The sequence below is a fragment of the Canis lupus genome, chromosome 2 (assembly GCF_011100685.1).
Source record: "Canis lupus familiaris isolate Mischka breed German Shepherd chromosome 2, alternate assembly UU_Cfam_GSD_1.0, whole genome shotgun sequence".
NCBI lineage: Eukaryota > Metazoa > Chordata > Mammalia > Carnivora > Canidae > Canis > Canis lupus.
Genome location: NC_049223.1, coordinates 21862961 through 21890803, shown reverse-complemented (window position 1 = coordinate 21890803; position 27843 = coordinate 21862961). Strand labels below are relative to the sequence as shown.

Below are 27843 nucleotides of genomic sequence, written 5' to 3'. Positions count from 1 at the left end.
GGGCTCCGCGCGGGGATGGGGCTTGGTGGGAGCGGCCCCCGGACCCGCCTTGGACGCCTCCCTGGCGAGTCTCAGGGAGGCGCGGGATTGCAGCGAGCCCCGGGGTTCTGGCGGATGCCCCCCAGCTGCCCCTTGCGCCCGCTCCCATCTGTCCGTATTCCGCGGACGGGCCCCGGTTCTGGTGGCTCACGTCTGTCGTTTTACTGAGGGGTTGTGCCCGGCTGGAAAAAAAGTATCTGTGAAATCTGGGACTGCGTCCTGCTCTCGGAAACCTGAGCTTTTATTATGTCGTCGTCTTTGCCCCCCTCCCCCTCCGCCTCCGCCCCATCGCGTACGAAAGCCCGTCGGCCGGCCGGCCCTTCGCTGATGGGGCGGCCGGCACCGTTCTGGACAAACAGCGGAGTGAGAGGAGAGCGAGAATTGCGAGATACAGAAGCTTCCGTAAACTCATATTCAGGACTGCGTTGCATGACAGCCCTAGACCAGCGGTTCTCAAGGCCCTGGGCCCCTGCGGCCCTGGACACTTTTCCCGATCATTGGGGATCCCAGAGAGCTTTTCTCGATGTGTTTACGGATACTTGCCACGGTAGAAGTCAAAGCTGGGAAGTCTGTCTTACGGAAGCTTAGCCGGCGTTCAGGGTTGTGTTGGTTGCGGGGGTATCGCGGAGGGATCCGACGATTACGGACGTCAGGAAATGCTGACCGCCCTGTAGGTTAACATGTGTCGCCGACAAAGGTATTGACCTGTTACTGTGTTCCCAAGGCTGTGCTTTTCCATGCCCTGGACTTGATCTTGTCACAGGAACTTTGTACCTTTTAGCCTCCTTCACCTGTTTCGCTCCCCCAACACTCTGTCTCTGTATTTATTAGCTTCTGCTTTGTTTGTTTTGCCTTTTTTGGATTCCATAGAGAAGTGAGATCATATGGTATCTCTTTCTCTGACATTTTTTTTTTTAAAGATTTTATTTATTTATCTCACACACACACACACACACACACACACAGAGGCAGAGGGAGAAGCAGGCTCCATGCAGGGAGCCCGACGTGGGACCCCAGGATCGTGCCCTGGGCCGAAGGCAGGCCCTAAACCGCTGAGCCCCCCGGCTGCCCTCTCTTTCTCTGACCTAATGTCACTTTGTGTGGTGCACTCTAGCGCCATCCATGTCCCAAATGGCGAGATTTCATTTCTTGATAATGTAACTGTATAATTTTATGTAGAATCTGATGATTTAACCATCGGTGGTTTAGTTTGCTCTGGTGGGTATAATGGAAAAAGTTTCATGAAACTGTTCTTAGCTTAACTACGTGTGATTCTATCATATGTTTTAATCCGTTCTGTTTGATTTTTAAAAATCCTGGTTGGGGGTCACTGTGTTGTTTTCATTACCTTGTCTGTAGTTGGAAAACACCTGTCTGTGCTACAGTGTTCCTCAGAAGAGCTGCCTCAGCTTAGTCCTTTCAAGTGAGGTTGCAGCTTTTTGTTTTTCTGGGAGTTGAAATAGTACTTAATGTGAGTGCCTCCTTGTTAAATTGGGGAAGCTCCTAAAATAGCCTCCTGTCACCTGTCCTAAATGATCTGCCTGGTGTAACTACTTAGAAGTGTAGTCTCTTGCTTCATAACAATGCTTTGGAGTCCTGGTGTTGGTGAATCATGAGCTAACATGGAGCGTCATTATATGGAAAACCCAGTGCTTCAGAAACAGTGGAGCACAATTAGCGGTTTTCATTTCTGTTGTACTCATGAGTATGGTCTTTGTGTAGAATTTTACCTTTTGTTTTTTCCCCCAATAATATTTACTGAATGTTTTCTATATGTTTCCATGTACACTACACTGTGCCACAGAGGATTAAAAAAAAAAAGTCATGCTTGATCCTTTAAGGACTATGCATCCAGTTTCACAGAAAATAGAGAAGCCAACAGGCAAGATATTCCTCACCCTTTGTCCTGTTGAAATGGGACATGAGGTATCATTTAAGCTTGGGTCAAACCTTCCACTTGCTCACTGGATCTCAGCTTATCTCTTTTAGGATCATCAGGAACCTTATGTCCCGTATCTCCTCTCTTCCTGTGCCTTCTGTCTACTGGCTTTTCTGGCTTTTCCCCTTCAGTCCTAGAACATACTGATGTCCCCTGTCTTTAACAAGTTTTTTTTTTTTAAGATTTTATTTATTTATTCATGAGAGCCACAGAGGCAGAGACACAGGCAGAGGAAGAAGCAGGCTTCCTCTGGGGAGCCTGATGTAGGACTCAATCACAGGAACCCACAGAACCCAGGATCACGACCTGAGCCAAAGGCAGACAATCAATCAACCACTGAGCCACCCAAGTGCCCCAGGTTTTTGTTTTGTTTTGTTTTGTTTTGTTTTTATAACCAGGATTCTTAAAGTAAGTCTTAATTCCTCCACACTCCTTAACATGATGCACAAAGGTTCCTGCTCCTGCAACTGTACTGAATTGATTCTGATTAGGGATATCAGTGACCTCCAGACTGACCTCAACAGCATTTGACAGTCTTGACGAGTCTTCTTTCTACATGTGCCCCTCTAATCTCCTCCTTTTTATGATATTGCTAAAAGGATCTTGGACTTTTTTTTTTTTTTTTTTCTTTTTAGGATCTTGGACTTGAAAAGGTCAAGGGTTAGTAATTTCTGTGCTGGTGAAAGACTGTGCCCATTATACTGTAGCACCAGAGTTGTTCTGGCTCTATTAAACCTTTTTCATTTTTTCAATTCTTTGGACTTGGCTTTCTTCAGTCTTTCTCATCCTTTTTTTAAAATTTAATTTAATTTAATTTATTTATTCAGGAGAGACACAGAGAAAGAGGCAGAGACACAGGCAGAGGGAGAAGCAGGCTCCATCCAGGAAGCCCGATGTGGGACTCAATCCCGGGACTCCAGGATCACGCTCTGGGCCGAAGGCAGGCGCTAAACCGCTGAGCCATCCGGGCTGCCCTCTCATCCTTTTCTTTGTAATAGTCTGTAATTTTCTTGAGCTTCTGTATTTCATGTTCAATGGGTAGCCTCTGAAAGTTTTCCTTTAGTGCAGTCAAAAAACAGTGTGGTAGAGACTTTGCTTTCCTGTTGATAGTGTATTTTGATATCTGCAGAGTAGAATTTTTGTCCTTTGTTTTACTTGGAAATTTTTCAACTGAAGAAAACTCAAAAAATTGTAGTTAGAAACTCACATGCCTACCATGTCGATTCTGTGTTAACATTTAACTATTTGCTTTATCATGATTTTTCTATCTGCCCATTCATTACTTTGTCTAACAATGCAGAAACTACTTCAGAGTAGTTTGAGCAGTCAGAACTTATTTGGGATTGGGGATAGTCTGTTTCAGTAGCTTCTCTACAGTTTGGTGAAGGGGCACTAACAAGGTAAGTATTATTTCAACTCTCACAGATTAACAATAAAAAGCTGTGGGATCCCTGCGTGGCTCAGTGGTTTGGCGTCTGCCTTCGGCCCAGGGCATGATCCTGGAGTCCCGGATCGGGCTCCCTGCATGGAGCCTGCTTCTCCTTCTGCCTCTGTGTGTGTGTGTGTGTGTGTGTGTGTGTGTGTGTGTGTGATGAATAAATAAATAAAATCTTTAAAAAAAAAACCAAAAACAATAAAAAGCTGGGACACTCCCTGGAAATGACCAAAGGTGAGGCAGCTCCTCCAGAACCAAACATAATTTTTTTGGCTGCAGATGGGGTAATGAAAACAATTTAACAATCTTAATTTATTTCAAGTTGCAGACATTGGTACACTTTACCCCTAAACAACTTGCTGTGCATCATTAGTCACACTTCAGTGTTTGCTTATACTTCTTTTTATGTGTAAGCACAAATTTATATAGTAAGAAATAACACAGATCAGTGAATTTTGACAAATACATATACCTGTGTAGGCCCATTCGTATCAGAATACAGAATGTTCCCTCGTTCCATTTCTCAGGCATTCCCTCTGCCTCCCACCCCCAGAAGCCACTACTGCTGGTTGGTTGGTTTTTCCTGCTGTAGAACTTCACAGAAGTGGAGTCCTACTGGGCACTCTGCTGTGTTCCACTTTGTTTAGTCATAATGTTTTGAGTTGTATTCATGTTGCATGTATCAGTTGCTCTCCCCCCCCCCCCCCCCCCCCGCCCACACACACAGTATTCCATTAAATAAATAGACCCAGTTTGGGAAATCATTCTTTTGAGTTTGGACACCATGGCTCTTCCCAGGATTTGACTCTTAAGATCAGAGCTGCCAGGAACTTCTCTAGAAGTGTCATGTTTTCATTTCTCTTCGGGAAATGCTGGGGAGTAGAACTGCTAGGTCATAGAGTACATACATGCTTTTATAAAAAGCCACCAGATGCTTCTCCAAAGTGCTTGGACCCTGTTACACCTCCAGCAGCAGAGTTCGTTCAGATGTCCTCCATTCCTGAGAGCAGTTGTGTTGTCAGTCTTTTTAATTTCAGCCATTTGGAGGATGTGTAGTGATACCGTGTTGTAGTTTTATTTATTTATTTTTAAAGGTTTTATTTAATTATTTATGAGAGAGAGAGGCAGAGACACAGGCAGAGGAAGAAGCAGGCTCCATGCAGGGAACCTGACATGGGACTGGATCCCGGGACTCCAGGATCACACCCTGGGCTGAAGGCAGGCGCTAAACCGGTGAGCCACTCAGGGATCCCCCGCGTTGTGGTTTTAATTCTCATCTGCCTAATAATGATGATTGTGCTTTTCATGGTTTGTTTGTTTGTTTTACCATTTGTATCTCTCTTGGGTTTTGGGTTTTTTTTTTGTTGTTGTTGTTGTTGGGTTTTTTGTATCTCCTTTGTAAAGTGTTAAAATTGCTTGCATATGGGGATCCCTGGGTGGCGCAGCGGTTTGGCGCCTGCCTTTGGCCCAGGGCGCGATCCTGGAGACCTGGGATCGAGTCCCACGTCGGGCTCCTGGTGTATGGAGCCTGCTTCTCCCTCTGCCTATGTCTCTGCCTCTCTCTCTCTCTCTGCGTGACTATCATAAATAAATTAAAAAAAAATTGCTTGCATATTTTTTAATTGGGTTGGGGTTTTTTCCTTGTGTGTTGAAAGAATTTTTCATAATAACATGGATGCTAGGCTTTGTCAGATATGTTTTGTGAATATTTTCTCCCAGACTATAGGTCTTCTACTCATTTTCTTTCTTTTTCTCTTCTCTTTTCCCTTTCCTTCTCTTTTTTTAAGATGTATTTATTTGAGAGAGAAAGAGCTAAGGGAGCAGAGGGAGAGAAGCAAACTGCCAAGTGGGGAACCTGACATGGGGCTGCCCCTCACGACCTGAGCTGAAAACAAGAGTTGGACACTTAACCAACTGAGCTACCCAGGCTCCCCTCTGTTCATTTTCTTAATAGTGTTTATTGAAGAGCAAATCTTTGAATTTTGATAAAGCCCAACTTATCAGTTTGTTATGGTTATTGTTTTGTGTGTCCTGTCTGGGAATATAAGAGAGTATAACTAGCTTGAGAAAAGGTTGGCAGTTCTTAAAAGTTAAACATACTCCTATATATAATCCAGTCACTCTGTTCCTAGGTGTTAATTCAAGAGGCTAAAGTATTCTTATATCCTAAAAGCTTTATGTTTTTATTTAATAGAGAGTTCTGAACAATTTTGAATCCATATTTTGGTATGATGTGAGGTAGTGATGTGGCTTATTGCATTCCATGTGGATATCCAATTGTTCCAGCACCATTTACTGAACATAATTTTCCCTTTGGGTTGTTTTGGTGTCTTTAGAAATAAAATAATTGTGTATGGTTCCATTCTGGGTGCTCACTCGTATTCTTGTAAGCTATTTAGTGATCTTTATGCCACTGCTGGACCGTCTTTTGATTTCTGTAGCATTATGTTGAGTCTCAAGGTCAGGGGAGGTAAATCCTGTCACCACTACTGCTAGTTTTTTCTTATTTCTTTTTTTGTCCTCCTCTTCCCCTTTGTCCTCTTTATTCTCTTGCTGTGATATTTTATTTTTAAACAGCCTAATTTATTGAGGTATAATTGACATACAGTAAACTACACATTTAAAATGTTCAGTCGGTGCATTTAGACATACATGTACACCTGTGCAACTTTCACCACAATGAAGAGAATGAACATCTCTTCCCAAAGTTGCCTTTTACCCTTTTGTAATCCCACCTTCCTGCTGCTGCCTGCATCCCACATCCACCCTGTCCGTGGGCAACCACTGATTGGCTTTCATTTGCACTTTCTGGAGTTATTTGAGTTACTTAGCGTGATGCCCTCAAGGTCCATCCGTTTGTTGTAAATAGCAAGATTTCATATTTTATGGCTGAATAATACTTGGTTTTCTGTGTGTGAGAGAGATCTCGAGAGAGAGAGAGAGAGAGATGCATCTTTTAATCTATTCATTCATCGATGGACAAGTTGTTTCCATATCTTTGCTATTGAAAATAATGCTGCTATGAACACGAGGGTGTAGACATCTTTTTGGTGTTTTCATTTTCCTTAGATAAATACACAGAAGTGCAATTGCTGAACATATTGTTAAGTTTTTGAGGAACCTCCGCATTATTTTCCAAGGTGGCTGCACCAATTTACATTCCCACCAAGAGTGCACAAGGGTTCCCTTTTCTCCACATCTTTGCCAGTGCTTGTTATTTGTTGTCTTTTGATAATAGTATTCGGACAGGTGTGAGATGATATCTCCTGGTTTTGGTTTGCATTTCCCTAATGATTAGTAATGTTGATAAGCATTTTTTCATGTGTCTGTTGGCTGTCTGTAATCTTCAGAAAAATATCCGTTCAGACCTTCTGCTTATTTTTAAATTGGATTATTTGTTTTTATGCTATTGAGTTGTAGGAGTTCTTTATATATTTTGGATCTTACCCCTTATCAGATATGCAGTTCACAATATCTTTTATTCAGTAGGTTGCCTTTTCATTTTGTTGATGATTTTGTTTGCTTTGGAGAAACTTTCTAGTTGATGTAGTTTCACTTATTTTTTCTTTTGTTGCCTTTGCTTTTGGAGTTAGATTCAAAAACTTGTCAAGACAGATGTCAAAGAGCTTACTGCCTATGTCTTCTAGGAATTTCATGGTTTCAGGTCTTATATTCAAATCTTTAATCAATTTTGAGTTAATTTCTGTGTATGGCTTAACATAGTAGTATAGTTAGTTCTTTTGCTTGTGGTAATCCAGCTCCATTTTTTTAAGAGACTACCTTTTCCTTGCCTATTCTTGACTCCTTTTTTGTAAATTAATGGATTATATGTGCATGGGTTTATTTCTGGATGCCCTATTCTTTTTTTTTTTTTTTTAGATGTATTTATTTAGAGAACAAGCAAGTGGGGGAGAGGGAGAGAAACTTAAGCAGAGTCACTGCTGTGTGCAGAGTCTGAAGCAGGGCTTGCTCTCACAACCAAGAGATGATGACCTGAGCTGAAATCAAGAGTCAGACACTTACTGACTGAGCCACCTAGGCACCCCTCTGGGCTCTCTATTCTGTTGCATTCATCCGTTTTTATGCCATTACCTTACTGCTTGGATTACTATAGCTTTATATCATAGTATGAGATGAGGGAGAGTGATACTTCCAGCTTTGTTTTTCTCTTTCAAAATTACTTTGTTATTGGGATCTTTGGTGGTTCCACATAAAACTTTGGATTGTTTTCTATTTTTGTAAAAACTACTAGTATAATTTTGATAGGGATTGGATTAAATTTATAGATTGCTTTGAGTGGTATGGACCTTTGCACAGTACAGGCATACCTTGGAGATACTGTGGTTTTGGTTCCAGATCACTGCAATAAAGTGAATCAGATGAGTTTTTTGGTTTCCCAATGCATATCGAAGTTAAGTTTACACTATACTGTTTATTAAGTTTGCAGTACCATTATGTCTATAAAAATATAGCTTAATTTAGAAATACTGCTAAAATATGCTAACAAAAAAATAAAAAATAAAATAAAATATGCTAACCATCATTTATGCTTCTAGTGAGTTGTAATCACTGATTAGATACCGTAGCAAAAATAATAAAAGTGAAAAAGTTTGAAATAATTGCTAGAATTATCAAAATAGGGCACAGGCACCAAGTAGGGCACAGACACAAATGCTGTTGGAAAAACGACACCAACAGACTTGCTCAAGGAGGGTTGCCACAAATCTTCATATTGTAAAAGTCGTAATTTCTGTGAATAAAACAACATAAGCCTGTACTAAATCTTCCAATCCATGAGCACAGAATATCTTTGTTTCTTTTTTTTTTTTTTTTTTTTTTTTTAAATTTTTTATTTATTTATGATAGTCACACACACAGAGAGAGAGAGAGAGAGGCAGAGACACAGGCAGAGGGAGAAGCAGGCTCCATGCACCGGGAGCCTGACGTGGGATTCGATCCTGGGTCTCCAGGATCGCGCCCTGGGCCAAAGGCAGGCGCCAAACCGCTGCGCCACCCAGGGATCCCCAATATCTTTGTTTCTTTCTTCCTTTCTTTCTTCCTTTCTTTTTTTTTCTTTTTTTCTTTTCTTTCCTTTTCTTTTTTCTTTTCTTTTCTTCTTTCTTTCTTTTCTTTCTATTTTATTTATTCATGAGAGACACAGAGAAAGAGGCAGAGATGCAGGCAAGGGAGAAGCAGGCTCCATGCAGGGAGCCCGTTTTGGGACTCGATCCCTGGTCTCCAGGATCATACCCTGAGCTGAAGGCAGATGCTCAACCACTGAGCCATCCAGGTGTCCCTCCATTTCTTTGTGTCTTCAGTTTCTTTCATCACTGTCTTAGAGTTTTCAGGGTATAGGTCTTTTACCTCCTTGGTTAAATTTATTCTTAATACTTTATTCATTTTTATGCAATTGTAAATGGAATTATTTTCTTAATTTCTGTTTCTGATACTTTATTAGTACATAGAAACAAATTGTGTATGTTGATTTTTGTATCCTGGGGTTTTATTGAATTCATTTACTCTAAGAGTTTTATATGAGAGTCTTTAGGACTTTATACATATAATTCTGCAAATAATGACAGTTTTACCTTTTAATAAATTTGGATTTTTCTTGTGTATTTGCTGTGGCTAGGACTTCCAATACTATGTTGAATAAAAGTCATGAGAATTGAGGGGTATCCCTGGGTGGCTCAGCGGTTTAGCGCCTGCATGTGGCCCAGGGTGTGATCCTGGAGTCCCGGGATCAAGTCCCACATCAGGCTCCCTGCATGGAGCCTGCTTCTCCCTCTGCCTGTGTCTCTGCCTCTCTCTCTCTGTGTCTCCCATGAATAAATAAATAAAATCTTTAAAAAAAAAAAGTCATGAGAATTGATATCTTTGATTTATTCCTTTTTTTTTTTTTTTGATTTATTCCTGATCTTAGAGGAATAGCTTTCAACTTTTCACCATTTATATTATCTGTGGACTTTTCATATTTGGCCTTTTTTATGTTGGTATGTCCCTCTCTACTACTTTGAGAGGTTTTATCATAAATGGATGTTGAATTTTGTCAGATACTTTTTCTGCATCTATTGAGATCATAAGATATTTTTTCTTTCTCCATTTTGTTAATGTGGTGTATGTATCACATTTATTTGCAGGTGTTGAATGATCTTTGCATCCCTGAATAAATTCCATTTGGTCGTGGTGTATGGTTCTCTTAATATATTGTTGAATTTGGTTTGTTAATACTTTGTTGAGGATTTTTGCATCTGTATTTATCAGGAATATTGGCCAGTAATTTTCTTTCTTTGTGGGATCCTTGTGTGGTTTTGGTATTTTGGTAATGCTGGCCTAATAAGATGAGTTTGAAGGGTTCCTTTCTCTATTTTTTTTTTTTTTTTGAAACTTTTGTGAAGGATTAGTATCACTTGTTTGAATGGTTAGTAGAATTAATTGGTGGATCCATCTGGTCCTGGACTTGTGATTTTTGGGGAAGGTCTCTAATTACTGATTCAATCTCCTTACTAGTAATCAGTCAATTCAGATATTGTAGTTTTTGATGATTCAGAAGTTTCCAAGTTTCTAGAAATTTATCCTTTTCTTCTAGGTTGTCCGGTTTGTTGGCATATGATTGTTCATAATAGTTTCTTAGGATCTTTTGTATTTCTGTGGTATCAGTTGTAGCATCTTTCATAATTTTTTTCCAGCACTGTCTTTTATTTGATAAAACTAGCTGAAGATTTGTTGATTTATCTTCTCAAAAAAACCAACTCTTAGTTTCTTTGGTCTCTTTTTAGTATCAGTTTCATTTATTTTTGCACTAATATTTGTTAATTCCTTCTCTCTACAAACTTTGGGATACATTTGTTCTTTTCCTAGTTCCTTGTGGTGTAAAGTTAGGTGGTTTGAGATTTTTTTTTGTTTCCCGAGGTAAGCATGTATTGATATGAGCTTTCCCCGTAGAACTGCTTTTGCCACATGCCATAAATTTTAGTAAGTTGTACTTCCGTTTTCATTTGTTTGAGTGTAATTTTTTTCTCCTTTGATTTCACTGACTCACTGGTTCAGTAACATGTTGTTTAATCTCTGCATATTTGTGAAATTTCCAATTTGCTTCTTGTAATTGATGTCTGGCTTCATACCATTATGACTGGAAAAGATGATTGGTGTGATTGCATCCTTTTTAAATTTATTAAAACTTGCTTTGTGGCCTAATACATGATCTCTCCTGGAGAATGTTCCATGTGTATTTGAGAAGAATGTCTGTTTTGCTTTTGGATGGAATGTTCTTTATGTATCTGTTACATCCAGCTGGTCTAACGTGTCATTTAAGGCATCATTTCTTTTTTTTTTTTTTTTTTTTCATTTCTTTATATTTTTTAAAGAGAGGACATGCTCGAGAGAGTGTGTGAGCAGGGAAGGGGTGGAGGGGGAGAGAGAGAGAATCTTAAGCAGGCTCCACACTCAGCGAGTGGGGCTTGATCACAAGACACTGAGACCGTGGCCTGAGCCGAAATCGCAAGTTAGATGCTTAATCAACTGATCCACCCAGACACCTCAAAAAGTGTCTTGCATTGCATATTCAGGCTGTATGTTGGCTTTCCAGCGTGTTTTTGTAGAGCTCTTGATGATGTTTGTATCCAATTTATATAAACACTAAAAACCTTAACATGATTGAGGAAGGCTGATTGTAAATTAGTGAAATATTGATAGTCACGGTTGAATGTTTTAAATTTTGATTTTCCTTTATTAGTGTGGGCAGACATTTTAGGTGACGTGGTAGATAGGTTTCTGTACTTTAGACCTATGACTCTGTTTGATAATCTACAAAGTATAATTTGGATAGAGTCTAAGAATAACATTTGTGAAGCAGCATGTAGGAATTAGGTTCTGTCTTAAAAAGGAGAAGCACTTTTATGTATGCTCTTTGCATGTTGTTCTTAAAATCTGTCAGGGTAAAAGGGCCAATAAAATGTTAGGTGTTTTAGGAGAGAATCCAAAGAGATTTAAAGCATTCGTTCATATGCTGTCTTAAAATGTATGCCAACCACTTTTAGACTTTTGTGTATGTAAGTCTTTATTATGCATTCATTCCATAGTTAATTCAACAAACTGAAAATTTTGAATATAGCTAGGAAATTTGTAAAATAAACAAGTTGTAAAATCTAATTGTGGCTGCATTCCTAGATAGCTCTTTAAATGTGGACAAGTTATCTAACCTGAGTTATTACCTATAAAGGGGCTGTATCACTGACATTTAAGTGTTAATATTCTACAATTTTAATTATATAATAAATGGGGACACCTGAGTGGCTCAGCAGTTGAACATCTGCCTTCGGCTCAGGGTGTGATCCAGAGTCGCAGGATCGAGTCCCACATCAGGCTCCTTGTGTGGAGGCTGCTTCTCCTTCTGCCTATGTCTCCGCCTCTCTCTCTCTGTCTCTCTGTCTCTCATGAATAAATAAGTAAAATCTTTTTAAAAAATTATACCATAAATGTGTCCTCAGCACTTTATATTTCAAAGTGTATTTTCGGTGTACTTTATAAAATAATGTTTTATAGTTAGAGAAGTTTTATTTGCTCTTTTAAACTGCTTTTTTTCTAAATAGAAGGTATATAAAGAGTGAAACATGGTGGATAACCTTTTGTTTTAGGCATCCTTTAATGTCATGAAATAAATGGTCATGTAGTACAAAGCAAAATATTTCTCATTATAATTCCAAAATGAAAAATTTGAAAATGTCATTGTTAATAATTCATTCAGGGGCACCTGGGTGGCTCAGTTGGTTAAGTGTCTGCCTTCGGCTCAGGTCATGATCTTAGGGTTCTGGGATCAGCCCTGTTTTGGGTTCCCTGCTTAGCGAGGAGTCTCCTGTTCTCTCTCTCCCTCTGCCCCTCACTCCTGTTAGTGCGTGAGCCCGAGCCCGTGCATGTGCGCTCAAATAAATAAATAAAATCTTTAAAAAATTAAATAATTCAAATGATTCAAAATTCCAAATCTACTGAAGGAGGATACAATAAAGTTTCCTTCTAACACTTGTCTCCGGACTTCTGGATTCACCTCCACAGCAGCTAACATCTATGTGAAATCAATGTGGAAAAGAAGCAAGTAGGTGGATATTCTTTCTTTTTTAAATACATATAGTAGCATACTAGATCCACTCTTCTGCACTTGCCTTTTTAAATTTATCAAAATATAAAAGCAGCTTAATTTTAAAGAACTTAAACAGAACCGGACAAAATTTTGAATTGAAACAATAAAGGGAGGAACTGTAGTTACCAATATGGAAGATACTGGAAAATAAAATCATTAGGGAGAATAATGTCTTCTGTTCTAGTAAATTGAAAAATCGAAGTGAAGTAAATGATTAAAAGGATCTAAAAAAATACAAGAAATAGGAAATCTGAACAAACCAGTAAGTGAGGAAGAAAGAAGAAAAGTTGCCTGACAGCCAATAGTGTAGCTATTGCAGGAGGGAGTTAGCCTGGGAACCAAAGACTGCCTGAGGTCTGTCAGAAAGACTCTACATTTGCACCTTAGACATTGTTGATGGCCTCAGAGGAATAATAAGAGGGGCCAAGTTGTTGAGTGGCTGCAAAGAGAATTGGAAGTGAGGAAATGGAGACAAAACAGTTCGTTCTGCTGTAAATGGCACTCAGCTCTGTACCTAGTGCAGAGGGAAGAATAATTAAGGTTGGAGAGTCTTAAGCATAGCATACTTAAGTGGTGATGGCCAGGAGCCAGTAGAGAGGGAGAAGGTGCCCATGCAAGAGAGCAGATGTATAATTGAGAAGTTCCTGAGGAAGGCAGGGTTGAGGGAGGGGACTTGAGATCTGGGGTGCAGCTAGAAGAGATTGGCATTAGGCAGGATGAGGATTTCCTTTTCCATTCTGAAATGAAGAGAGGATTGGTACAGAGCCAGGGAAGGACTGGTGCTGGGACGACTTGGCATTCAGTGGCTTTCCTTTTCTCTGTAACAGAGTGGTTTAGTCAGTTGCTGAGAGTGAGGGGGGGAAATGAAGGGATAAGAGAGTAGAGATTGTGTACTGGTCATTGTAGAGAATAGGAGAGCATATTGAGTGGATAAATACACCGGGATCAGTAGGCAATGTTGAGGCCCAAGCGGTTTCCCAACATTATGTAGCGCATGGGGTACCAGCATGGGGAGAGCCAACAAAGGGATTCTCCTAGGACCTTGGTTCTTACTTCTTGATTTCGAAACCCCTTTACATACTTAATTGATGGCTTCAGAGAGCTTTTGTTTCTGTATGATGTGTTTATTGATAATTACTCTATGTTAGAAATTAAAAGTGGGAAATTTAGGGGCACCTGGGTGGCTAACAGGTCAGTTAAGGTTCACAGTTAAGTGACTCTTGATTTTGGCTTAGGTCATGAGATCATGACTTGGATGTGAAGCCTGCTTGAAATTCTTTCTCTCCTTCCCCCTCCCCAACCGCCCCCCTCCCACATGTGTGTGTTCTTCCTCTCAAAAAATAAATAATAAGGAATTTAAAAATTAAAACTGGGAAGTTTAAAAATGCTTATATTCCATGTTGACTTCTGTTTCATACCACAATAAACCCATGTGTGCTAACATAAATGATGTTCTAATGAAAACTGTATTTTCTAAAAGAAAATTGCAATAAGAATGACGTTTTACATTTTTGCAAATCTCTTTTTAATCCCTGGCATGTCAGAAGACAGTTGGATTCTCCTGTTTCTCCTTTCAGCCTGTTGCAATATGTTGTTTTTGTTCAAGTATATGAAGAAACATCATCTTCACACAGCTAGGTAGTTGGAAACGGTAGTATTTTAATAATAGCCTTTTTGGGGGATCCCTGGGTGGTGCAGCGGTTTGGCGCCTGCCTTTGGCCCAGGGCGCGATCCTGGAGACCCGGGATCGAATCCCACGTCGGGCTCCCGGTGCATGGAGCCTGCTTCTCCCTCTGCCTATGTCTCTGCCTCTCTCTCTCTCTCTGTGACTATCATAAATAAATAAAAAATTAAAAAAAAATAATAGCCTTTTTGGATAATTGTGGCTATTCTTTTTTGATTGATACTATACCAAAACACAAATGGTAAATTTCTTAAAGATGAGAATATGGATTCTTACCGTTATCAATGAACTTCTTTTTCCTCAGGATTTTATTTTTAAGTAATCTCTACACACAGTGCGGGCCTTGAACTTAAAACCCCTTGATCAAGTCCCATGCTTCATCACCTGAGCCAGCCATGTCTTCCCTACCCCCTTCATCACTGAACTTTTTGTATGTTACAGTCTATTGATCTATTATGCTCCAGATTATTCTGATTTATTCTGCTCATAAATCTTTTGCCTATGCATAATTTTGGAACTTGTTGACTCTGTACTGTCATAGTTTGTTGAGTCATGTAGATCTTCTGCATGCTGCTATGTTGCATTAGATGATATAAAAAAGTGACATTCCTTAATATCACCACTGATTCATCAGAAAAGCTTTTAAGTATTGGGAAGCCATCAAGTTCACAGTGATGGCTGCAAGTTTACCCCATTCTCATTTTTACTTGAAAGATGGAATTTTATCATTGGCAACAAATCCTATCATTGTCCTTTTAGTGACAGACTTGTTCAGTTTTGAGAAAAAGTCTGCCAAACAGGAGACAACTATCCTACTTTATTATGTAGCAGAACTACTTTATATGTTTTTGTGTTTTTTTTTATTTTATATGTTTGATTTCATCATACCAAATATTAAAAGATGAAGCATACAATGAACTCTGAGACCTAAATAAATACTTACCTTTCCTTATGCTGAGGTTCCAGTGGTTTTCCTCACCATTGCTTTTGTATTGTCAGTGCCAGTGTGAGCACAGTGAAAAGGGCAGCCAGCACATGATCTCTTAGTATTATTATGATAATATGTCTGGCCCTGTAGAGCCTCTGAAAAGGTCTCAGGGACCCCCAAAGGTCCATGAACCACATTTTGAGAAGCCATGTTGTAGACTAAGATTTTCTTAGGTGTATTCCATAGAATTGGGGCATGGTAGTAAAAGATGCCAGCACAGACTCTGGCCTGGAGAGTCCTTTACTTTCTTCATGTATATCTGCTCTTTCTGAGAGGATACCAGTATGCTTGTCAGCTTATTTATATGAAATATGACTGCTACATGCTGTGTAGTCAAAAGAAACAATTGGTGATGCTGGGATAGGATTTTGGGAATGAAGATCTGTAGCTTGCAATACTGGACAGTTTAAGGGATTTCAGGACCAGAGTTCTAGTTGTGTGTGAAGCTCAGTAAGTTGTGAGAATGTCCCCTGCCCTTTCTAACTCTCAAGTCTCTACATCTAAACTGGGATTAATATTATTTGCTCCCAACTTTCTCAGGGTAGCTTTGATGTTGGGATGGTGCTGTCAGTTCCTTACTCCAGGGAATACTTCAACTTTATATCTGTAAAGCTGTGCTGAGTGTGTGATAGAGGAGTCAGTAAATGTTCATTGAATTAATGAACTAAAACAAAACTCTTTATTATGAGAATTTTAAACATATACAAAAAGAGAATTCTATAATGAACCCTCGTCTCTTCCTGTCTTAACACTTGTAACTCTAGAAAGTAAGAACATGTTCTTTTATAAACCAGATGTGATCACACCCAGCAAAATTATTTATCTCTAATACCATTAAATAGTCCTCTCATGTTCGTGTCCTCAGTTGAATTAAAATATATACATACGTGTTTTTACAGTTGGTTTGTTCAAATCCAATCCACACAGTCCACTCATTGCATTTATTTACTATGACTCTTGGTTTCTTTTAATCAAGAACATCTCCCCCCCCCCCCCTTTTTTATGCCATTAACTTTTTGGAAAAACTGGCTAGTTGGTAATGTGCCAGTGTTTAATTGCTTATTTAGTGATGGTGTTTAGCTTATTTCCCTATTCCTTACATTTCTTATAAACTAGAAATGAGACCTACTATCAACAGATGAATGGATAAAGAAGATGTGTATACAGGCACATACATGCACACTGGAATATTACTGAGCCATTAAAAATAAGGAAATCTTGCCATTTGCAATAAAGTGGATGGAACTAGAGGGCATTATGCTAAGCGGCAAAATAAGTCCGTCAGAGAAAGACAAATACCATACAATTTGCTCGTGGAATTTAAGAAACAAAACATGAACATAGGGGAAGTGAAGGAAAAATAAAAACAGGGAGGCAAACCATAAGACTTGGCTATAGGGAAGAAACTGAGGGTTGCTGGAGGGGGAGGTGAGTGAGGAGATGGGGTAACCAAGTGATGAGAATTAAGGAGGGCATTTCATGTAATGAGCACTGGGTGTTATATATGCAAATCACTAGTCACTAAATTCTCCTGAAACTAGTGATGTGCTGTATGTTAAATAAATAGAATTTAAATAAAAATTTAAAAAACGTAATGAGACCTCGCAGCTCTTTGGCAAGAATACTTTGTAGATGCGCTGTATACTTCCTGTGTGTATCATGTAGGAGACACATAATGTTTTCCTGATGCCAGACTTGACTGCTGCCTTCAAGTGTGGCAGCATGAGTTGTCCATTGTTCATCATCAACCGTTCTTGTCATGATCTTATTAGCATCTATGATTATTGTCAGAGTGAATGAGCTTGGGAACTGTGAAGTGCTAAATATGTATGGAGGTATCTTGAGGTACAATTATAATTACTAATGAAGGAGAGCAGGAGCTTTATTTGAGCTGAATCATTAGTGGAATAATATCCAAGAGGCATAGCTGTAGACAGTAACGATGTCCAAATTAGGGACTAGATTTAACAATGAGAATAATGTATGTGGTACAGAAAGAACGAACATTTGTTCCTCCTACAGATTTAGAGCTTGTCTCATAACATTGAATCCTATAAAACAAATAGCTTTAAACGATTTTTTTTAGTAAAGATTCTCAAACCATTTTGTGTCTAGATTAGGAATTAATGTGATTTTGAGACCTCATTAATACAAATACAATTGATACAAAAAGATTCCAAATGACAAAAAAAATTTGGATACATCTTTGGAGCTCTCTGGGTAAATGGAAGTTAAATGTCAGATACAGTTAACCATAATTTTTGTTTAGTTGTTTCTGTTGGGAGAAAATAGTGTTCTATTTTATGTGATTCATAATGAATCCACTTGTAGAAATTATCATTGAACCCAAACATTGGGAAATAAAATCAAAACAATGTGAACATTTGGAAAATATTGTTGGTTTCTTCTTGTTATGCCTGTTAAAAAGATACTGTAAGAAAAATACTTAATATTTATTTAACTTATTTTATTTAAATTCAGTTAGTTAACATATAGTTTATCATTAGTTCCCGATGTAGAATTCAGTAGTTCATTCGTTGCATATAACAACCCCTGCTGATAACGTCATGTGCCCTCCTTAATGTCCATCACCCAGTTACTGCCACCCAATACTTCATATTTAGAGCAGGCTAGAGGACAGGTGCCATGTTCGTGAAATCAGTATGATCTCTACAGAATCAAACTTGATCATGATTTTGAAAAACTGGAGTGTTTTTAGGTGGACTATGGAACATGACATATTACCTGGGGACCTACTAATGTACTTTTTTCTTCAATAGGAAAATAAAAAGTATTTCAAGCGTAGTGAACTTGCGAAAAAAGAAGAGGAAGCCTATTTTGAAAGATGTGGCTACAAGGTATGAGTGCTTGCTTTTCTGTTTCATTGTACATTTCTGAGTTTACATTTTTACTGCTGTTAAAGTGACAAAATTATTGATCTCTGTTCAATTTATCAATATTATACATTAGCCTATAAATGAGAAGCCATCTGGAGAGGTATGAGCTTTTTTTCTTTTTTCTTTTTTTAAATCTTGAATTCAGGAAAATCCATGCATGACTTTTGGCTTGGAATGGTTTGGCTTTTGTGGACAGCATGAAGTGGCTTGAGATTAAAGCTTGATTTTTTTTTTTTTTTAAATTTAATTCCTGGATCTGATACTGCCTCATCTTCATCACCACCACCACTCCTCTCCCTACCTCTCCCAATAAAAGTCTGTTTTAAGAGGTTTCAGTTATTTTATTCATTCAGCCACAGTGGTATTACTAGTGGTATTTCCCCTCTTCCACTTGAATATTTTAAACCATTATTTTTATTTGGCATTGCTAATAAATTCCTTTTGGTCCCAAGTACCTCTGCCTGAGATAGAATGCGATACAGCATTTATATGCTTTTGTGTAATAAGGTACCACATATCAGATGCTGCTTTGTCTACTGTTAGAAAATGTATAGAAATATTTGTTAGAAACAAATGAGTTGTCTGGAAGACTGTATATTTTAGAACCATGACTAAAAGTATCCTTGGGGTTACCCTGTTATTATTTTACTCAACTATTATCATGGTTGAACAATATATGGGGTTTTTATTGGGAGGGATTAAATGTTATGAGGTGAAGTTGAAATTATTTTCAAAGAAGACTATATCTAGTTTGATAATTTTTGAAACAAAATTCAGAGGTTCTGTTGAATACTTTTTTGCCAGATTGTAAATTTGACATCAACTTTTTGCTTGTGAAACATGTATAATATGATAATCTTGTGCATGTTATGGGAGAATTCTAGAAATTATCTGGCATAGCATTTCTAGAAGCATGAGGAATGTATGTGCATTTGGTTTGGTTTTGTAGTGTTGGCAGAGGGCAAGTATTGGAAATGGAGTTTTACGTTTCTGATTTCTAAAATACAAAAGTTTGCATTTGTATTTTGATATTTTTTCATAAATATATTGATTTCATTTGCTTCCAGTTTAGGAAATTAAAACACAATTTATGTAAATAGCCGTCGAATAGCTACTCAGAAGAATTTTCATCTTTTGCTTGCCCATCGTTGTCTAACTTACACTTGATCTGGAATGAGAATCATTGACTATGGGCTTAGTCTGCTGACTTGTTGCTTTCCCAGATCTCTAAATTTGAACCTTTTCAACTTTATGGTAAGGTAGGAAAATAACTTAAAACAGGGGCAGCTTTGCTTTGTTTAGATTGCTTCAGTGATATGTCAGTACTTTCTTGCTTAGATAGAAGCACTGAAGCAGAATAACTACAGTTAAAGATACTGCTTGTAACATTGAGTCCTGCTGACAAAATGTCTTAGATCTTTTCCTAAAAGTGATTAACTGGCATTCTATAATTAAAAATGCTTTTCATCCTGAGATTTTTGGGGGAAATACCCGTTTTTATGCTTAAAAACGAAGGTTAAGGGTTTTCTTTCTAAAATGTGTTTAATATTTCCTTCTTGGTAATAATGAAAATACAGCATTTATTACTTTTATTCCTTTATGAAATATAGTTACCATTTATGAGGATTGATGCTGATTTGGTTTGTGAACAGACAGTTTAGTTGTTTTTTGTTTGTTTTTAAGATTTTATTTGTTTATTCATGAGAGACACAGAGAGAGAGGCAGAGACACAGGCAGAAGGAGAAGCAGGCCCCATTGAAGGGAGCCTGATGTGGGATTCCATCCCTGGACTCCAGGATCAGGCCCTGGGCCAAAGGCAGGCGCTAAACCACTGAGCCACCCAGGAATCCCCAGTTTTTTACTTCAATTTTCTGTCAGCACTGGTAACACTGGTTAACGTAACCTTTAGCCATTAACTACAGAATCAGAAATAATAGCATTTTAACCATGTAGCCTTTCTTTTTTCTTTCTTTCTTTGTTTCTTTTTTTTTTTTTTTTTAAGATTTATGTATTTATTCATGAGAGACACAGAAAGAGAGGCAAAGACATAGGCAGAGGGAGAAGCAGGCTCCCTGCGGGGAACGCAATGCAGGACTTGATCCCAGGACCCCGGGATCAGGACCTGAGCCAAAGGCAGACACTCAACCTCTGAGCCACCCAGGTGCCCCAACCATGTCGCCTTTCTTAATGGAATGTTTTTTCCTTCATGTTGGCCTTTTATGTGTTTTTTTTTTTTTTTAATCTTTTTTTGGCATTTTAGATAAGTCTCATGATCAGATGGGAAACCATGTTTCAGTATGTTTTTCCAGACCACGCACACCTTATACATTGCTGAACTTAATTTTCCTAAACTGTGAGCTGGGCAGCAGACTCAAGAAAACACATGGAGAGATTTTAATTTTCCCCCTGCAGGTCCTTTTGTATAGAAATGTGTACTCTGTGTCGCATGAGTAGAAAGGTTGCCATTGTCAGGTTGTGTGTGGTGCTGTTATTTCCCCCCCCGGGGTCCATAGCTCGGTCTGGGGGCAAATTCTCCATACCTTTGGAGCGTTTCTACATGTCCAGCAGTGATTTTGGTGCACTTGGAATCCTACCTTTCAAAAAGGAGGGCAGGATAAAGCAGGAGCCTGAGGCTTTACAGGTTTCTTGGAGAGCAGTTTTTTGTTTTTTTTTGTTTTTTTGTTTTTTTGTTTTTGTCTTTGTTTATAACCCAAGGCTTATCGGATCATTTAAAACAGGATCAGAGAAGCCCGTAAGATGATTTTTTCAAAGAGAAGCAAGTTGATTGTTTTTAAGAAAATAAAATTCTTTATACTCTAGGGAGAAAGGAGTCTGCGTTTCAGCCCTTTTAAAAGTTTTTGATTTTGTAAACCATTATATTTCTGTCATTTTTTTAATAGCAAGAATGTGGTCTCCTGTGTGCATGTTTGCTCCTGTGTCCCTGAAATGGAGAATTTTGATGAGCTTTCAAAAGCATGTACATTTATTGGGACCTTTTTCCTTGGTGGTACATTTAGAAAACCTTCAATATTTAAAACATGTTTAATTTCCAAGACCAGTTAATGCACAGAATGATAAATATTAGCTTTATTATTATGTTTTAAAAGCTGAATAATAGGATTTCTTTTGCCTATTAATACAGATACAGCCAAAAGAAGAGGACCAGAAACCATTAACTTCTTCGAATCCAGTGCTAGAACTTGAACTGGCAGAGGAAAAGTTACCCATGACTCTTTCCAGGCAAGAGGTAAGTTTGTCTTTATGAAAAAACCATCTCAAGAGCATTTATCTCCAGTTCTTTCCAGGAAGTTTTATGTCATTATTGCCTCTATAATATGTCTGGTTGAACTGAAATATTGAGCAGCTAGCCAGTTTTCTTCATGAGGTTCTGAATTAATCTCTGCTTTTCTTGATACCCTTAAACTTTTAAAAGAATATATTTTTCTAAAAAAAAAAAAAATATATATATATATATATATGTATATATTTTTTTAGGGATGCCTGGGTAGCTCAGCAATTGAGTGTCTGCCTTTGGCCTACGCCGTGATCCCCGCGTCCTGGGATTGAGTCCTGTGTTAGGCTCTCCGCAGGGAGCCTGCTTCTCCCTTGGCCTATGGTCTCTACCTCTCTCTGTGTTGTCCCTCATGAATAAGTAAAATCTTTTAGAAGTGTGTGTGTGTGTGTGTGTGTGTGTGTGTGTGTGTATACACACACACACACATTTCTAAACCTTAAAAAGTAAACACATTGTTCTAAAATATATATTTGAAGAAATCATACTTATTTTTCAAAATTATTTTAAATATACATTTTGTAACTTTTAATATCTCTTTCTAGGTCAAAACAGAGATCTGTATAATTTTTATGACTATGTAATTTCCTGTAATATTTTAAAAACATTATTTTAAAAACCAGAGAGTAGTGATCGTTTTGATTGCTTCAGCATTTCCCTAATATAAATAAATCGTAGGTAAGATAAACATCTTTATACAGATGTCATTGCGTGCATACTAATGTATGATTGTTCCTTTTGGACAAGTTGTGGGAACCATGATTCTGGAGTCTGGTGACTAAAGACTGTACATTTCTGTGGCTTGGGATACATATCATCACAGGGCTCTGTAGACCTATTGTACCAGTTTGTACTACAGTGCTTGTCTATACTCTGGTCAGTATCAACTGTTACTTTTCTTAAAAAGCCAAAACAAAAATTTAAAGATACTCATGTGACATAGAGAATGCAAACTATACAGAGGGTCACAAAACAAAAATGAACTTTGAACAAAGGAAAGGACAGAGGACTCTTAAGTGCTGTCCCTGTGAAAATTAGAGGAAGGAATCTGAAATACCTAGCTTGAAGAGAAGAATATTAGACCTAAAAAAAAAAAAAATCCATTGACAATAGCTGTAATCTTGAACAAGAATTTCGTATTCTTGAGGTTCCATAAAGTAGAAGATAAATTGGTAGAATTTGGAGGGACAGAGTTTTTAGTTTATTCTGAGAAGTAAAACCTATATGCCCCAAAATGGGATGGGTTGTTGCATGAAGAGATGTGGTCCCTGTCATTTGTTAGTTGGGCACCTGGTAGAGGTGTTTTTGAGGTCATTTCAACATTGATGGGCCTTAGCACTGGATGGCCTCTTACGTTGCTTTTGAATACCAAGCTTTGGGTAACTCAGTAGGAGTTCTACCAGTGGTTACTGTGCTACTGTTTATGTTTCCAGAAAAAGTTTTTGGTACTTCCAAAAAATTTTTTTGAATCAACTTGATTTTTTGCTGTTACAATTTTTTTCTTTCTTTTTTTTTTTTTTTTTTTTAATTTTTATTTATTTATGATAGTTACAGAGAGAGAGAGAGGCAGAGACACAGCAGAGGGAGAAGCAGGCTCCATGCACCGGGAGCCCGATGTGGGATTCGATCCCAGGTCTCTAGGATCACGCCCTGGGCCAAAGGCAGGCGCCAAACCGCTGCGCCACCCAGGGATCCCACAATTTTTTTCTTTTTATGAAATGGATACATGTATAAGAAGAATGTACAAAACATGCATGTGCAATATAATGGATGATTATTTAAAAACACCCATATAACCAATACCCAAGTCAAGAAACGGTATTATCAGCCCCTCAAAAGCCTGACATGTGCCCTGTCCTGATCACTTCTCTTCTGAGGGATGTTTGGTTTTAATGTAGTATTGCAGTGCTGACTCTAGGCTATGGTTAGTGAGTTATCAGCTGACTCCAGACTTTATTTTCCTTCTGTATATAAAAGTTTTCCCTCCCTTCCATCTTAATGTTTCTCTTAGGTATTCTGTTATTCAGATGGAGCCTTTGATGAAACAGCCAAAGAAACTGGACATGTTAGGGTTTTTTAAGGTGTGATAATAACTCACTATATCCATTTTTGGAAAATTAAAAAACAAACCCAACTGACTTTTTCTGTCTACATTTCAAAATAAGTATTTGGTCACCTAAAAGAGGAATTATTATTACTAAAAACAGGAGTTACTGTTATAATTGTTATTTCTTCTTACAGGTTATCAGAAGATTGAGAGAAAGAGGAGAACCCATCAGACTATTTGGAGAAACTGATTATGATGCTTTTCAACGTTTAAGAAAAATCGAGATCCTCACACCAGAAGTTAACAAGGTAAGAAGTCAGAACAAAACTTGAGAAATACCACTGTACCCATAAACTAGAAGAGTATGGAGTTGGAGTAATTGCATTATTATAGGCAAAGATGGAAAAATAAAGTTTGGCAGATTACCACTGCTGAATGTAAGTTTTCTTTAATTTTTTTTAGAAGGCACCTATTTTGGGGCACTTGGGTGGCTCAGTCAGTTAAGGGTCTGCCTTTGGCTCAGGTCATGATCCTGGGATTGAGCCCTGCATGGGCTCCCTGCTCCACAGGGAATCTGCTTCTCCCTCCCCCTGCTCTTGTGCTCTCTGTTTCACCCTTCCCCCACCCCCCCTCTCTCCCCTACCTCTCAAATAAATAAATAACGTCTTAAAAAATAATAATAAAAAGCGCCTATGTTAAGCATACATATATATATAGTTCAGCGCATTTTGACAAATCCACTGAGTATGTAACCACCACCCTTGGTAAGATAAAGAATATTTTCATCACACAAGAAGGTGCCCAGTGCCCCTTCTTAGCTAGTCCTTTTCCTTTTGAATGCATGTGCAAACACATTTCAAAATTCTTATCACTGTAGATTAATTTTGCTTGTTCTGCATTTCATATAGATGGAGTCATGAGAGTCTGGCTTCTTCTGCTGAGCTTATTTTCAAAATGCATTGTTTCTGCAGAAATCAGTAGTTCCTTTTTGCTGCTGCTGATAGTTGAATATACTACCATTTGTTTTCAACTTTGGGCTGTTATGAATAACACTGCTATGAACATTTGTAAATGTGTTCTATCTCTTGGTAAAAACCTAGAAATAGAATTGCTGAATAGTAAGAGTAAATGTATGCTTTAGTTTTTAAGAAATGCTGAATATTTCCAAATGTTATCAGCATTTGTTATTTTAAGTCTTTTAAATTGTAACCATTCTTTTGTATGTGTAGTAGTACTTCATTGTGGTTCTTTTTACAGCTCTCTGTTCACTAAAGGTAATGAGCATCTTTTCGTAGACTTTATTGCCCATATATTTCTCTGGGCAGTGTGTGTTAAAATCTTTTGTTCATGTTTTAATTGGGTTGTTTGCCCTTTTACTTTTGAACTGTAGGAGTTCTTTCTATATTCTGAATACAAGTCCTTTGTCAGATATATGGCTATATTGTTTGTGACGATTTTCTGATAGTCTTTGGCTTACCTGTTCTTTTCATGGTGTCTTCTGGTTGGGCAGACATTTTAAATTTTGATGAAGTCTATTTCTTTTTTATGGTTATTGCTTTTGGTGTTTTTTGTAAGAATTATTTCCCTATCCTAAGGTTTTGAAGAGATACTCTATTTTCTCTAAAAGCTTAAGAGTTCTAGTTTTTTAGGACTCTGATCTGGTCTTACGTAGCTCAGCAGATGGTCTGGCTTGGTGAATATTCCATGGGCTCCTGAAAAGAAAGTCTTTTATATGTTGGGTAAATGTCAGCTATGGTAGTGTTCAGATCTTCTGTGGGCTTAGTAAGAGGCCTGAGAGACAGGTGTGGTGATCTATGGCTATGTAACAAACCACCCCAAAACTGAGTAGCTTCACACAATTTATAAAATATTTTTTGGTCCTCAGAGTTTGTAACAAACCACCCTGAAACTTAGTAACTTAAGATAATTTATTGTCTGTTACGGTTCTGTAGTTTGGGGGTAAACTGGGAAGTTTTTTTGCTTGGAGTCTTGCATGTGATTGCAGTTAGATATGGACTGTGGCCAAGGTCCACTGAATGCTCCCTTGGACTGGCCTTCCAACTGCATAGTATCTTAGAGGTTTATCAATGTAACAGTGTATGTCAGAATCTCCTTTTTATTTTTTATTTATTTATTTTTAAAGTTTCCTTCCTTTTTAAAGCTGAAAAATACTCTCTTGTATATATGGATCCCATTTTGTTGATCTATTTAGCTTCGATGGACATTTGAGTTGTTTCTGCCTTTCAGCTATTGTGAATAATGCTGCTTTGAACACAGGTTTACAAATACTTGTTGGAGTCCCGCTTTCACTTCTTTGATGTATACCCAGATGTAGAATTGGTGGATCATATAGTCATTCTCTGTTTAACTTTTTCTTTTAAGCATAAATGAATTTCAAAAATGTTCTTCCATTGTAATGTTTACAGCAATTTTAAAAAATTTTTTCAGTCCTGTTTAAAACCATAACTTAAATTCTTAGTGGTTTTTGTAATGCTTCATTGTATCAACATTTACTTCTTTTCTATATCATAGTTCCTTTTTTTATCAAGAGATAGTAATAAAATACTAATGTGAACTGTTAATATGTGATTCAATGTTTCTACTAGTTATGTTTTATTCCTTGAAAAATTTTCTAGCTATTAATTTATTACAACCTGCTGCATTTTAATCTTGCTCAAGCTTGTCCCAGATACCAAAGAGTTTCTTATTGGTAAATTTTTTAAAAATTGAGGTGTAATTAACATACTGCTTTAGTGATTTGATATTTGTGTATATTGTGAAATGCTTACCACAATAAGTGTAGTTAATATCTGTCACTATACATGGTTACAGTTTTTTTTTCTTGTGATCTTACCAACTTTTAAGTAGGCCATACACTATTAACTGTAGTCACCATGCTGTGAATCCCTGTGACTTCCTGTGACTTATTTTATAATTGGAACAGACTATTTTAAGATAACTTAAGTGTGAATGCATTCTAAGCTCTACATATTTACTACTTTTGCACATCTTATGTTTTTGATGTCACATTTTACATATTTTTCTTGTGCATCCTTTAATTATTGTAATCATAGTTATTTTTACTACATTTGTCTTTCTAAGTGATTAATCTACCTTTACTATATGTTTACCTATTTATTCCAGTGAGATTTATACTTTCATATGTTGTTATTAATTAGCACCCTTTTCAGCTTAAAAAAGGTCCCTTAACATTCTTTGTAAGGCTGGTTTAGTGGTGATGAAGTCGCTTAGTTTTGCTTGTCTGAGAGACTCTAATCTCTCCTCCAATTCTGAATGATGACTTTGTGACGTAGAGTATTCTTGGCTGGAAGATTTTTCTTGCAGCACTTTGAATATACTATGCACTACCCTCTTTTATCCTGCAAGATTTCTGCTGAAAAATCTGCTGATAGTCTTATGGGAGTGCCCTTGTATACAAGTGGCTTCTATTTTGTTACTTTTAATATTCTCTCCTTGTCTTTACCTTTTGATATTTTAATTAGAATGTGTCTTGATGTGTACACATGTAACTTTTTGTTGTGATTGCCATACATTTTCACAGCAACTGCACTATTTTGTATTTCTAGCACTGAAGGAGTCCATTTCTCCATATCCTGGCTAGCACTGCTTATTTTGATCGTAGCCATCCTTGATGGGTTTGAAATGGTCTCTTACTGCGTGCGTGTGTGCGTGTGTGTGTGTGTGTGTGTGTGTGTGTGTTTTAAGATTTCCTTCATTTGAGAGGGAGAAGGAGGAGCCAGGGGGGAGGGACAGAGGGAGGAGAAGCAGACCCCCTGCTGAGCAGAGAGCTCAGTGATGCAGGGCCCAATCTCAGGACCCCAGGATCATGACCTGAGCCACCCAGGTGCCCCCTTATTGTGGTTTTGATTTGCATTTCCCTAATAACTGGTGATGTTAAGCATCTTTTCATTTCATTTTCAAATGGCCTTTTACACGTGGTCCTCTATTCAAGCAAGACCTATGCCCATTTTTAGTGAAGTTTGTTGTTATAACAGTTCTTTATACTGTATATCAGTCGTTATCATATTAGTGACTTTTAAGTATTTTTCCCATTCCACAGGTTATCTTTTCACTCTTGGGTAGTATCTTTGCAGAAAAGTTCTTAATTTTGACGAAGCCCAACTTATCTATTTTTTGTTTTGTTTTGGGTTTTTTTTTTTTTTTTTTTTTTTTTTTGCCTGTGCCTTGGTGTTGTGTCCAAGAAATGATGGCCAGATCCAGTATCATGAAGCTTTTCCCATGTGTAGTCTTCTGAGGGTTTTATTGTTTTAGCTCTTAAATGTACATCTTTGAACCTTTTTGAGTTAGTTTTGTACGTGGTGTAAAGTATGGGTCCAGCTTTAAGGCTGCTTCTCTTTTTATCAA

General features: G+C 37.9%; 1 protein-coding gene across 2 annotated transcripts in view; it reads left to right on the top strand.

The window, feature by feature from the left end:
- PRPF18 (pre-mRNA processing factor 18) overlaps positions 1–27843 on the top strand; it is a 53889-nt gene that overhangs the window by 256 nt on the left and 25790 nt on the right. The window contains exons 2-5 of one of the 2 annotated variants that reach the window (XM_038530090.1): positions 18002–18079; positions 18192–18218; positions 21261–21365; positions 23652–23765. In XM_038530090.1, coding sequence (XP_038386018.1) covers positions 18002–18079; positions 18192–18218; positions 21261–21365; positions 23652–23765 — 324 coding nt within the window. The remainder of the gene's footprint in view (positions 1–18001; positions 18080–18191; positions 18219–21260; positions 21366–23651; positions 23766–27843) is intronic. The other variant, XM_038530091.1, reaches the window with a different exon arrangement.